This window comes from Bos indicus, chromosome 2, assembly GCF_029378745.1.
Source record: "Bos indicus isolate NIAB-ARS_2022 breed Sahiwal x Tharparkar chromosome 2, NIAB-ARS_B.indTharparkar_mat_pri_1.0, whole genome shotgun sequence".
NCBI lineage: Eukaryota > Metazoa > Chordata > Mammalia > Artiodactyla > Bovidae > Bos > Bos indicus.
This window is the reverse complement of record NC_091761.1, coordinates 4,995,612-5,009,160: the sequence shown is the minus strand read 5'-3', so window position 1 is coordinate 5,009,160 and position 13,549 is coordinate 4,995,612. Positions and strand designations below refer to the sequence as shown.

The following is a 13,549-nucleotide window of genomic DNA, read 5'->3' as shown; positions in this document are numbered from 1 at the left end:
TGTTATCAGGAAGGCAGGCCATTGAATAAGTAACAATGTTTCTCTTATGCTAACACATCAAATAGACGCATCTTGTAACTAATGGCATCCTGCATGCATGCTAAGCCGCTCAGTTGTGTCTGACTCTTTGTGACCCTGTGGACTGTAGCCCACCAGGTTCCTCTGTCCATGGGATTCTCCAGGCAAGGATACTGGAGTAGGTTGCCATATCCTTCTTCAGGGGACACTCCCAACCCAGGGATCAAACCCGTATCTCTTATGCCTCCTGCATCGGCAGGTTTGTGTGTGTGTGTGTGTTTCACCACTAGCGCCACCTGGGAAGCCCAGTGGCATCTTAGATTTGGTGAAATAACATTATCAGTTGTGCTGATCTGAGGCAAACGGCAATAGCACTGGGTAAAAATGTCCTCATCTGTGAAAAGGGGACAGTGTCCCTCCTTTAGCCAGCTGCTCTGAGGCTACAACGAGGCCACGGCTGGAGGTGCCTGCCCTCCCACTGCTGGGGCACAGGGGGCTTGGGGCAAACAGAGCTGTCCTGAGCCGGGAACTTGTTTGTTTATCTGTGCAGGGGGAGGCCTCTGCACCGAGGGCCAAGCAAATATTTGTGGTTGTGGATTAACTCGAGTTCCAGGCTGTCATGGCGGCAGGAGGGCAACCTTGCAGTTTCTCCGCGGCCCACCCCAGTAAGTCCCCTTCGAGGCAGGTCTGTGACAGGGGCTGGAGGAAGGGAGCAGGCCTGAAGGTGGGATCTTCTCGCCAGGGTTCAAGAAGCTGGCTGGAGCTTGGCGTAAGGAAATCACAGCTCTGCCAGCAGCCAGGCCAAAGCTCTGGTTGGCATTCCTCGGGCTTGGGTGCCATGGTTCCCAGGGGCTTTCTTCCCAGACTCTGAGGGAGGTGGGAGTTGGCTGAGGGCCTCCAGATCTGAGCCATCATCAGAGGCAGCTGGAGCCCCGGGGTGACCAGGGGTGCCCGTCCCACCCCCACTTCTACTTCTAAACCCTTTAAACAAAAGTCAGAACTAGCCTCAGAGGGAGTCAGCAAAGGTGGGAGGGGAAGGTGGGAGGTCAGCAGGGAGGGGTTGCTGGTGGGGCACCCCCTCAGCCTGGGGGGCAGCGGGGCGCCTAGGTTTCTGGCCTGAAGTGCTATGTCTGTGGCCCCAATCTGTGGCCTTGGGGCTCGCCTGGTGGTTTGGGGCAGGGGTTAAAGTTCCAGGTCTGAAGCCACACGGGCCTGAGCTTGAGTACTAACTCTTCCACTTCCTGGTTGGGAGTGTTTGATGTGTGACTTCTCTCCTGCGAGCCTCAATCCCCGCTCTGTGAAATGGGGTGACACCGTGAACACCTCTCTCTCGAGTAGTGGTGAGCCTCAGCTGACATACTAGTAGCTCGAGCTTACTGAGCATTTGCTATGCACAAACCTATTCAACAGCTTTATGTAGATTAACTCATTTAATTCTCACAAGAACCAGATAAGGCAGAAATACAGTTTTCCCATCCATTTTACAAACGAGGAGACGGAGGAGCAGTAAGGGGTCTTGCCCAGCAACCCTGTCCTGGAGCTGGGATTCGCTCTGACTTGGTGACCCGCCCTCTGAACCAGGTACAAATTGCTTGAAAGGCACCATGAGTGTCCAGTAAATGTTAGTTATTACTCTTGGCCTGACTTGTAGACTGGCAGAGGCACCACCCCCAAGCCCTCATCAGGGGAGGGCACAAACCCTTCAGTGCCGAGTCCCCTTTGATCTTCCCCAGGTTGCTGCCCCTTCCACTTCCTCTCTTCACCCTGCAGACTCAGGGCGTGTGACTTTAGCTCTGTATAGAGAAGCGGATCCCTGGGACCTCTGACCCCAGCTTCTGCCCTGGCGACCAGCGCGCTCACACACACACACACACACACACACACACACAGAGGCTTGTTCACTCAGCTCCCACGGTGGGGGCAGGGCGTGGCGGTGGGCAGAGTGGGACCTGGTGGGGCTGCTGGAAGCTCAGAAGTCCTCCTCAGACAGGTGGCTGCAGCTTCAGAATGTGGCAGCTTACAAGCCTCTTACTGTTCGTGACCATCTGGGGAATTTCCAGCACACCAGCTCCTCCTGGTAAGGCCATGCTCCCCTTCCCCGATCCCTGGGACCCTCGGGGTCTTCATACCTTTCTCCATCTCCTCTGAGCCTCAGGGTGAGGTGTGAACAGGGAGGACGTGAGTGAGGGCAAGAGCAGCAGGGCGTGCAGGGTCTGAGTACTGAGATGATGACCCGGAGCCCCTGGGGCACGCCCTTCCTCCTCCCTGGGTGGGGAGTGGTCACACAGTCCCCTGGCTTTCCCTCTCCACTACTCCCTCCCTCAACTGTGTAAACTCCAGGCCCAGCTGCCACCCATCCTACCCCAGGGCAGTCTCTCCTCCTAAAATGCTCATCTGCTGCCCTGAGAACTGGAGGCCAGAATGCAGGGGGAGGGGAGGCCTGTGGGAGAAATGAGCTGCCTGGCTCATTAGGCAAGCCATTCCCCCACCTTCTGGGGCCGCAACAGGCTGTTTCTTACATTTCTGCCTCTTCTTGAGTGGCTGGTCTGCCTGGGGTGCCTTCCTCCCCACCCCCAACCCTGGTCCATGTGGCTCCTAAGGCCAGACTCAGTTCCAGCACATCTTCCTTCCCCAAGGATGCCCTTCCTGGCCACGGCATCCTGGAGTCTCTGTTTTACACTCCCCAACTCGGTCCCTCCACCGCAGCTATCCCCCTGCATCCAAGGCAGACACCTTTCAGAGCCTGGGGATATCGTGGTGCTCCCTGGGTGGCTGCGCTGCTGTTGTCCAGGTGTTCCTGCCCCAGGGGAAGGGCATGGGAAAGTCATCATGGGGTGGGGGAGGGGAGAGCAGGGAGGCTGGAGCGAGGGAGTCAAGATTGGGTGCCTCAAGGGGTACTTGGAGAACAATGAGGCCCATTTAACTCTGCAGTTGAACAATACCAAGAGGAGTGAAAGTCGCTCAGTAGCATCACACTCTTTGTGACCCCATGGACTATAGCCTGCCAGGCTCCTCTGTCTATGGAATTCTCCAGGCCAGAATACTGGAGTAGGTTGCTTTTCCCTTCTCCAGGGGATCTTCCTGACCCAGGAATGGAACCAGGGTATCCTGCACTGCAGGCGGGTTCTACCAGCTGAGCCACCAGGGAAGCCCAGTAATAGTAGTAGCACATGGCACTGGTCACTGGCTGCTCATTTCTGCGCTTGGCACTGTCCTAAGTGTTTTACATGATTATCTCATCCTCATCTTTTGATGAATAAACCAAAGTGAAGAGAGGTAAAGGCTTGCTCAAGGTCACATGGAGATTGGGTTGGGTCTGTCTGTCTTAGCACATGCACTCCGAATGGTCAAGTGTCCTGTCCTCAGATGACCTGTCACCTCCTTCGGGAGAAGGAGGCGTGCAGGGGAGGAGGGGAACCAAGATGCAAACCTGCCCAGGGTCTCTCCCCAGTGGGGGCCCCTCACGGCAGGCCCCCCACCAAAGTCAGCTCCCCGTCCCCATCCCAGACTCAGTGTTCTCCAGCAGCCAGCGTGCCCACCAAGTGCTGCGGATCCGCAAACGTGCCAACTCCTTCCTGGAGGAGCTGCGGCCCGGCAACGTGGAGCGTGAGTGCTCAGAGGAGGTCTGTGAGTTCGAAGAAGCTCGGGAGATTTTCCAAAACACGGAAGACACAGTAAGGCCGCCCGACTGGGTGCAGAGCATGAGGCTCAGGGGTGGGACCTGGAGGAGCAGCCTGGGGTCCTTGGGAGGTGGGCAGTGGATGCCAGCCCCTTGCCCTCCCAGCTTGCTGGGGTGCAGCTGTGGCGTAAATGGCCCTACGGTCTTGGTCAGGGCACACAGGACTCCAAAAAACAACTCTGCAATGAGCATGAAGAGTCTGGGAAGCTTTGGGCTGGTTTCCCACTCAGTCCCACAGGAGGCAGTTCAGCCCCAGTTCACCTGCAACTGGCCACCACTGCCTCCTTCTCCTCTCTCCCTGTGGCCAAAAGGCCACCACTGCTTCCACGCCGCACCCCTGCTTAACTGCTCATCAGGCGACCCAAGACTCTGATGTCTCTGCACACACACCCACTCTGTGCCTCAGAGTCTCCAGGGCTGAAATCTGGTTGCTCAGGGCATCTAAAGAAAGGGTCTGTCCTCTGTACCCCAGAGCTCCGTGGTGGAGACCCTGAGGCGCACTCGGTAGGGGAGGTCGCTTCCTGATACAAGGCTCAGACCCTCTCCAGCTTCAAGAGCTCACTTTAGCTTCTAGGACCTAGGGGCTGTGCCATCACCTGGGGGGCCCTCAAGCTGTCTGTAGGCATGCCCTCCCACTCAGGGCTTTCAGGGCTGAAGGGGGAACTCTGGGCGGCTTTTTCTCTTGCCCTCCTCTACCACGTCCTTGATTAGATCCCCACGGACTCTTTCCTCAAATGGCCTCTTCAGCAGACGCCTAGGTGGCTTTCTGCAGGCATGGCCTGGGCACATCACACCCACCTAACCCGAGTCTCCAGCGGGGGGCTTGTGGCCTGGGCATCAAGCAGTGGATCTCAGGGAATGGTGGTCCCAGCCCAGCAGCAGAAGTGCCACCAGGATGGTGGTTCAGTCACTAAGTCTTGTCCAACTCTTGCGACCCCATGGACTGTAGCCTGCCAGGCCCCTCTGTCCATGGGGTTTTCCAGGCAAGAATACTATAGTGGGTTGCCTGACCCAGGGATCGTACCCAGGTCTCCCAAATTCACGGCAGATTCTTCACCAAGTCACCGGGGAAGCCCAAGCCTGGTTACAAAAGCAGACTTCTTGAACTAGCAAGCTGTGTCTCACCTCCAATGTCCTTCTGGTCACTCAGCTCTGAGCACACCAGTTCAGGGAGACCAGACAGGCTGAGAAAGGAGGGAGGGGCTGGAAGGAGAGAGCAGGGCACTCCGGGGGTGGGGGAGCTTTTGGGTCCCTTCTGCCGCAGTGGCTGCCTTGGTGGCTGCCAGCACCCAGAGCAAGCTTCCAGGGCACGGGGGTCAGGTATGGGATGTGGAGATCGCCAGAGAGGCAAGGAGGAGCCTGGCATTTCTCAGGATACAGCTGCCTCCCCGCCCCGCCCCTCTTCGGCTAAGGGGGTTGACCCCTCCTTGTGTGGGATAATCGCTCCCCTGCCCGCTTAGAGGCTGGTCTGCTGGACCTGGGCCAGCGCGGGGAGGGGTCCCAGGGGCTCCCCATTTACACAGGCGGGCTGACGGCCCCTGATGCTGCCACTTCTCTCCGCAGATGGCCTTCTGGTCCAAGTATAGCGGTGAGTGCGCTCCAGTCCTCGGGCCGCCATACCTGTGCCCCTCGGGGGGCTCCGGGTCGCTGGGGAACCGGGAGCGGGCTGGCAGCCCGGGTGACGCCCTCTTCACCCCTCGTCGCAGACGGGGACCAGTGCGAGGACCGGCCCTCAGGGAGCCCGTGCGACCTCCCATGCTGCGGACGCGGCAAGTGCATCGATGGCCTGGGCGGCTTCCGCTGCGACTGCGCGGAGGGCTGGGAGGGCCGCTTCTGCTTGCACGGTGAGGGGGCGGGGGCGGCGGGGCGGGGACCTTCCCAGGCCCTTGTACGGCGGGGCGCGTAGAGCTTCGGCGCCCTCGCGGCGCCCTCCGTGTGTGCCCAGAGGTGCGCTTCTCCAACTGCTCGACGGAAAACGGCGGCTGCGCCCACTACTGCATGGAGGAGGAGGGCCGGCGCCACTGCAGCTGCGCGCCCGGCTACCGGCTGGAGGACGACCACCAGCTCTGCGTGTCCAAGGGTGAGCTCCCTCAACGGGGACCGCACGGGATCCCCGGGCGGTGAGCGAGCCACCGGGCTGAGCCCTAGGCAAGGGAGTGGGAGACGGAGGGTGTCCCCGACGGGTGTCGCGGGTGTCCTGCCCGCTCTTTCCTTCTCTTGCCCAACTTTCTCCAGGGGCCACTGCTCACCTGGGGGACGCCTCCTGGGGCAGGAGCACAGAGGTAGCTCCTCGGATGAGCGGATGTAGAGGGCGCGCCTCCAGCACCCTCCGCATCTATCCTGTGTGTGCTCAGTCGTGTCTGACTCTTTGCGACCCCGTGGACTGTAGCCCACCAGGCTCCTCTGTCCCTGGAAGAATCTTGCCTCTGTCCCAGGCAAGAATCCTGGAGCACGTTGCTATTTCCTTCTCCAGATTCTTCACCAGCTGAGCCACCGTCTTGGATGGCTTTACACCTCCCTTTACCGCTGGCTTCTCTGAAGAGAGCGCAACCTTCTTTTCTGTTTTCCTTTTTATACATTTTAATTTCTATCAGAGTTATATACTTACACAACAATCGGAGTTTGGCGACTCTTACCATGAATTTCAGCAGGTCGTTCCTCAGTGTGGATCTTCTTTCATTCACTGTGTAGCGCCTTTTTCATGTGGAAATTCACATCTTCTACTTCTAGGAATATTTCTTTCGTTATTTCCTTGATGGCTTGACCTTCCTGCTTTCTCTGTTCTCCGTTTCTGCGTCTTCTAATCGGATCTCTTCCCCCGGGGCTGATTTTCTAGTTTTATGATCTCTTCTATTTTCCATCTCTTTGATTCTGTGTTCTTCGTTTGGAGAACTTACCAGGACTCTATAGTCCAGTCCTTTTATAGTCCTTTTACTGAAGAAAGAAAAACAAACAAAACAGAAAATCTAACTTTTCCTTTTGAAGCAATTAGAGAGTCACAGGAAGTTTCAAAGAAATGCCTGGTGAGCCTGTTGGCCAGTGGCCTTTTCTGTGAGACCATCTGAAGGCTCAGGTCACTGACAAAACCCTGTTGCTCAGATTCTTAGGTCTTTAGGCCATTTTCTGAGAGGAATCATCCAAACTCATGCTTGGGTGGTCCCAGCCTGGCTTCCAGCCCCTTGTGGGGGTGCAGGGGAGAGGAGCTGGCAGTTGCCCAGTCTGCAGGTGTCTGCGTGACTTTCTCTGGCCAGCCTTGTGTATCAGTCTTTCCTGTGGCGTCTCCTTGAGTCCTGAGCTCACAGTCTCTGGTTCACCCTCTTCAGAGAATATACCTAGGGTCTTCTGCGGGGATCAGAGAGGACAGTCAAGTCACTGATGAGGGGTCGAGACAGAAGCCTAGGGCTCTAGCAGTTTCTTTGACAAACTCTCAACATTCCTGCCATACTACCTGCACAGCTTCCTCAGACACACATGGAGGCTTCCTGGGCATCTCTGGGGCTACGCAGCCTGCTACTGCATCTCCTACGACTGGCTGAGGTTTCGGCTTCCTCAGACGACCACGTCAGTCACAATGCCCCTCGGCTTCTGGAGCTTTGTTGCTATTGTCTCATCTCCATTTGCTGTCACTGTTCAGTCTCCCTGCTGATGGCTTCCTCTTGCTCCTGCAAGTCTGAATCTCTCCAGCCAGTGTGAAGGGCCCTGGCCTCAGTTCTGTTCTATGCTCTCTCTTCCTGGCAGAGGACCACACAACTGTGCTCAGAGCCACTTTGAGGCTCTCCAGGAGTGCCCACCTCCACCTACCCATGAGTTCTTACCTCTGTTAGGAGCTCGGTAACATCCTAGCGTGAGAGCTCACTGCGCGTCCCAGGGATTACTCCCAACAGCCCTGGTGTGTACTGAACTCCTAGAACTTGAACAAGCTGCCTCAGGACAGGCCACAGGTTAGAGATGCTGCTTGGTCTGACTCTTGCCGTTAAGTGGCACTGTTTGTTAACCGACTGACTGACCTGAGGGGCTTTGCAAGTTGATAGAACTACATGTCTAAGCATCATTTATCCTGCTGTTACTGCTGCTAAGTCACTTCAGTCGTGTCCGACTCTGTGCGACCCCATAGACGGCAGCCCACCAGGCTCCCCCATCCCTGGGATTCTCCAGGCAAGAACAGTGGAGTGGGTTGCCATTTCCTTCTCCAATGCAAGAAAGTGAAAAGTCAAAGTGAAGTCACTCAGTCGTCTCCGACTCTTAGCGACCTCATGGACCGCAGCCTTCCAGGCTCCTCTGTCCATGGGATTTTCCAGGCAAGAGTGCTGGAGTGGGGTGCCATTGCCTTCTCCATTTATCCTACAAGGCAGCAAATGAGGCTGCTGGCAGGAGGTGGGCAGACATGGGGGGCAGTCTTGGGAGCAGTGCCTGGCAGGCACTCAGCTGCTTTCTCCTGCTTTCAGTGACGTTCCCTTGTGGGAGGCTAGGGAAGCGAATGGAGAAGAAACGCAAGACCTTGAAACGTGACACAAACCAAGTCGACCAAAAAGACCAGTTGGATCCACGGATTGTCGATGGGCAGGAGGCTGGATGGGGAGAGAGCCCCTGGCAGGTGAGAGGAGAGGCAGTAGTCCACCATCTGGGTCAGGAGTCACTGAGCCCAGTTCCTGTTCTGGAGGCACCAGTGGGGAGGGAAGTGAGACTTTGCTCAGGGTGGGGAGAGGCAGTGCTAAGGGTAGAGGGTCCCAAAGAAAGATGGTGCTAACCTGATGAGAGAGGAGCAGTTGGGCAGGGTGGAGTGGGCACAGGTGTATGTATCTACAGCACCCTTGGGTGCAGAGCAATCAGGAAGAAGTATAGCTTTAAAAATCAGCTGGAAAGATAATGCTGTGCTGGTGGTGTTTCAGGCAGGGGCCTGCCTGAGGGGAGCAGCGTTTGCATAGCAAAAGGCTAGGAGGGAGGGTTGACCCCTGAGTCCCTCTCCAGCTTCCCCATGGAAACTAACACTTACTTGATGTCTGACTCCCAGGCACTGGGGGTTAGGGTCCCCAGAGATCAATAACCTGGGGACTGGTAGGTCTTGGGGATCTCACCCCCAGGAAGGTCAGGATCCTAAACACACGGCAACCCAATGGGACCAGAGCTGGGATGGCTGGCAGGACAGGGGCTGAGGGAACCTGGAGGGGGACCCCCAAGGGCTCTGGGGGGCCTCAAAGGCTACCCGGGGGACTCGAGGCCCAGCCTTAGCCATCAAGGGTAGGAAAGACTCTTTGCATGCTGCTGAGGGTGATTATAGGAACAGCATGGGCAAACGTGGGGAGATACCCTGGAACAGGCAAACTCTTATCAAACGTGCAGAGGAGAAAGTGCCCAAAAGTCCATGCTGTGTGACCAGGGAACCCAGGAAAGACCTACTTATGCAGCCAGTGTGTTGAGCTTGAGAACCATACATAGGGCTGTGACAAGACCCCAGAGGCCTAAGCGGAGCTGTCAGAAAGCTGTGTTGTGAAGTTGCTGCCCACACCCCCCCCCCACCCCGACTCTTCCAGGCAGTGCTGCTGGACTCCAAGAAGAAGCTGGTCTGTGGGGCAGTGCTAATCCACGTCTCCTGGGTGCTGACGGTGGCCCACTGCTTGGACAGCCGCAAGAAGCTCATCGTCAGGCTCGGTGCGGGCTGGAAGCAGACGGGAGGGTGGCCGGGTTTGGGGAGCCTGGTCTCTGGGGGGCTTGAACCCATGCAGAAGGCATCTGGTGGGAAGAGGGCTGTGTGCTCCCAGCCCGCCCCTCCCATGGTGGGAGTTTAGACACCACAGCACCAGGTAAGTTTGCACGTAAGGGGTTCTCTTTGAATCTGGTGGCCAGGTGTTTACATATGTGTGTTTGCAAGTGAGGGGGTTACACACATACTGTGTCTTCACTCTCACTGTGTGGAGCAGGCTCTGTGTATGTATCTACAGCACCCTTGGGTGCAGAGACCCAGGAGGTGTCCACATGGCCTGGCCTCAGGGCTGCACTTCACACGGATTGACAGGGATCGACTGTGCAGTGGGAGCCCTGGCATCTGCCACAGCAGCCAGTTGCTCCCCTGCAACAGCCCAGGGCTCCCCAAGCCTGGGCCCCACTCTACCAATTTCTGGGGGTGGCGGCTCTCACTCCAACCATCATGCAAAAAGAAGGAAAAAGATATGTATTGAGAATGACTGACCAGACCCACACTCTCTGCCATTATGTCCAGCACAACCAAAGGCCAGTGGGCTCCCATGGGGCTGGGCTTGGAATAAGAGCCCCACCCCCACTTACTAGGCGCCACCTGCCTCGCCTGAGAAGACCTTGTGTCTTATGTGTGATCCAGATCTTTCTTCCCTGGTTAGAGCCTGTGTGCAGCTGGCCCTCCTCTGGGTCCTGCTGCTCCTGCCCTGCCCCCACTTCAGCAGGCACCCCATTTTCTCTTTGAGGCTCTGGTCTATGTCCCAGGTTTCCAGGGAGCTTCCCTGCTGACTGCCCACTGCTGGTCACTGCCCAAGCCTCACAGCTGCATCTCTGAGCCAGTCCTGAATTCAGACCAGTGTTTGCCCCTTTATGATGGACACTCGTGGGCTGTTAACCTTGATAGGGACCTGAGGCACAGCCCTGTGGCCCAGGACCTGCCAGGAATGCATGGTGACCACTCCCACTGTGGACCCATTCCCTGCCATCCACGAGGGCCCACAGGAGCAGGGCAGTCCTGCTAGCTTCAGTGGGGCCCCTAGAGAAGGACGTTCCCCCAGGCTCACTCTGACAGCCCCACTGCCCTGCAGGGGAGTATGACATGCGGCGCTGGGAGAGCTGGGAGGTGGACCTGGACATCAAGGAGGTCATCATCCACCCTAACTATACCAAGAGCACCAGTGACAACGACATCGCCCTGCTCCGCCTGGCCAAGCCTGCCACTCTTTCGCAGACCATTGTGCCCATCTGTCTCCCGGATAGTGGCCTCTCTGAGCGCAAGCTCACCCAGGTCGGCCAGGAGACTGTGGTGACAGGCTGGGGCTACCGTGACGAGACCAAGAGAAACCGCACCTTCGTCCTCAGCTTCATCAAGGTCCCTGTGGTCCCGTACAATGCATGTGTCCATGCCATGGAAAACAAGATCTCTGAGAACATGCTGTGCGCTGGTATCCTCGGGGACCCGAGGGATGCCTGTGAGGGCGACAGTGGGGGGCCTATGGTCACCTTCTTCCGTGGCACCTGGTTCCTGGTGGGCCTGGTGAGCTGGGGCGAGGGCTGTGGGCGCCTCTACAACTACGGCGTTTACACCAAAGTCAGCCGTTACCTTGACTGGATCTATGGCCACATCAAAGCTCAGGAGGCCCCTCTTGAGAGCCAGGTGCCTTAGCATCCCCCGTCACTTGTGTCTGGGCCCCAGAGGACACCCTTGGATAGGGGCTGGATTGTTGAATGGCAAGATGGTGGACATTAAAAAGGGCTTGCTGCAAGCACACCAGCTATGGCTCTGTCTTTTCAACCCTTTTCTGGGCTGCTCTGGAGGGAAGGATTTTTGGAGCATCTACTGCGTGCCCCACACTTTATGAACAGAATCTTATTTAACTCCTACAGCACCTCTGTGGGGTAGAAAGGAGCGTATCCGAGGTTTGTGGCATCTGAAGCTGGTAACATATAGGAGAGCTCGCTTAATGAAAAAGAACACAAAATGGGACTACAAAAGTGTGAGAGCCCCTTCCAGGACTTTGGAAGGAGCTTGTGTGAGTCAGGGATCCTGATCCAGAGTAAATCCACCTCTGAAGGTAGAGATTGCAGCTCATACTGTATGGGAAGAAACAGGTTCAGGAAGTTTTGCATTGTGAAGCCAAGACCCAAACTGGTCTGACTTCCATCGGGCTGCCCACCTCTCTTCCTGCTGGCTATGGAGGCCAGCATCGGCCTGGTGTGAGGAGGAGCCAGAGACCCAGAGGGGTTGGTTGAGTCCAGAATGAGCTCATACTGTAAGTGGTGATGCTGTTTAAGAACAATGTCACACAATCAATAAACAAGAGGCTCTGTCTTGACCTGGCCTTATAGGCGTACCTGAATGAGACAGAGAAGTAAGTTAGGATGCACCCAACAGAAAGGGATAGTGGTGAGATAAAGCCAAAACAATTAGTCTAAAGTCATCAGATTAGTCTAACTCTACGTATGCCTCAGGCAAGTTACTTCTGTTTTCTGGGCATTAGTAAAATGAAGATTAGATTGTCAGCAGTGGTTCTCAACCTTCACCGTACTTTTGAATCTCCTGGGGGGCTTTCAAAAACATGTCCATCCAAATTCACTTGCAGAGATTCTGGTTTAGATGATTTAGATGGGGAATCAAGACTTAGAACTCCTCAGCTCATTTTAATGTGTGACTAGGTTTGAAAAGCACCGACCAGATGGTCTTTAATCACCTACTTGGGTAGGTGCCATGATGCTCAGGGCCAATGAATATAAAGAAAGTTCAGCACAGGGAGTTCCCTAGGGGTCCAGTGGTTAGGACTCTGAGCTTTCACTACAGTGCCCCAGGTTCACTTCCTGGTCAGGGAACTAAGATCCTGCAAGTCTCAGGGTACAGCCAAAAAAAGAGAAAAGAAACAATAAAAACAAACAACAGTATAGCACAGATCAATCAACGGTACAAGAAACCTTGACTTATGATTACACCCCGCTTCTCAGGATCACAGCTGCTGCATACAGACCAGAAGGGACACCAGGACCCACTGAATTCTCTATGTGAAACACAAGGAAAGAAGCATGGTGGAGAAGAGGCCTGTAGGATCCATCTCCTTAGGACCTGGGGAAGGGTAGGTGGGACTGCTTGGGGGTAGGAGGAAGCCTGGCCCGGGGCTGGTACCATCTGCTGATTAGTGCTTCAGGCAAGTGTTCCCAACACTCGCAGTGGGACATGACAGATTGGGAGAGTGACAGCATGCTGAGGTCTTTACCCCTGTAAAAGATTTCCTAGGTGAGTCTCCTGTCAAGGTGGTTAACTAGCATGGTAGAGAGAACTTCTGGCATCCCAGCTGGAGGAGACCTGCTGACCTGCTCTATAGTGAAACTGGTGAAAATTATTAAACATTTAAAGTTTCTAGAAATGGCCCTAGGGGCAAACAAAGTAAGAACAAAATTACAGCTTTTAAACCAGTATAAGTAAACTTGATCTGTCCATAGAAGGCAAAGAAGGAAAATAAAAGTAAATGAGCAGCATGTAAAAATTAATGGTATTTCTACATGCTAATGGTGAACATGTGGAAACCAAAATTAGTCATAATACCACTTCCAATCACTCTAAAGAAAATGAAGCTCTTAGATATTAGTTTAATAAAACATGCACCAGATCTGTGTAATGATATTTACAAAGTGCTGATGAAAGAAATTAAAGAAGACTTAAATGCATGGACAACAGAAGGTTTAGCACAGCGAAGATGCCAGTTTTCCCAAAGTTAAGCTGTAGATTTAACACAATTCCTATAAAAATCCCAACAGGTTTTTTGTAAACCAGCTTACTATTTTATGTGTGTGTATGTGGAAAATGCCTTGAATAGCTAAAATACTTTAGAAAAAGAAGAAAGAATGAGAAGGCACTCCACCCAGCGTCACGGATGATGATCTAGCTGCAGTGATGAAGACTGTGCGGCACTGGTGCAGGGAGAGACACACAGATGAATGGAAGGGAAGAGAGAATCCAGAACAGACTCACACAGCCATGGCTGTCCGATTTCTGACAAAGGTGCAAAAGCAATTTGTTAGAGGAAGGAGACCCTGTCAACATGTGGTACTGGTACAGTGTGGCATCCTTAGGCTAAAAAATAACCCCAATCTAAGTCTCACAGAAAAAATAGACAAAAATTAACTCCATAT

The 13,549-nt window shown here is 54.9% G+C and overlaps 1 protein-coding gene across 5 annotated transcripts; it reads left to right on the top strand.

Moving 5' to 3' along the window:
* Positions 1–568: 568 nt before the first annotated feature.
* Positions 569–11,162, top strand: PROC (protein C, inactivator of coagulation factors Va and VIIIa). Of its 5 annotated transcripts, none has more exons than XM_019969141.2 (10): positions 569–683; positions 1,463–1,599; positions 2,005–2,095; positions 3,526–3,692; positions 5,261–5,285; positions 5,404–5,466; positions 5,643–5,777; positions 8,143–8,291; positions 9,229–9,346; positions 10,477–11,162. In XM_019969141.2, the coding sequence occupies exons 1-10, from the start codon at positions 638–640 to the stop codon at positions 11,052–11,054; spliced, it is 1,509 nt and encodes a 502-aa protein (XP_019824700.1). In that variant the 5' UTR covers positions 569–637; the 3' UTR covers positions 11,055–11,162. The 5 variants fall into 5 exon arrangements, with proteins under 5 accessions (XP_019824700.1, XP_019824690.1, XP_019824708.1 ...); XM_019969131.2 differs by having other exon boundaries at positions 5,404–5,541; XM_019969149.2 differs by lacking the exon at positions 1,463–1,599 and having other exon boundaries at positions 2,009–2,095; positions 5,404–5,541.
* Positions 11,163–13,549: the final 2,387 nt, after the last annotated feature.

Bases quoted from the DNA above. Each gene is read 5' to 3' on its own strand.
- PROC (XM_019969131.2), top strand. From the start codon at position 638: ATGGCGGCAGGAGGGCAACCTTGCAGTTTCTCCGCGGCCCACCCCA. The intron at 2,096-3,525 runs GTAAGGCCATGC...TCCCCATCCCAG, and splicing joins CAGCACACCAGCTCCTCCTG to ACTCAGTGTTCTCCAGCAGC. The intron at 8,292-9,228 runs GTGAGAGGAGAG...CGACTCTTCCAG, and splicing joins GGGGAGAGAGCCCCTGGCAG to GCAGTGCTGCTGGACTCCAA.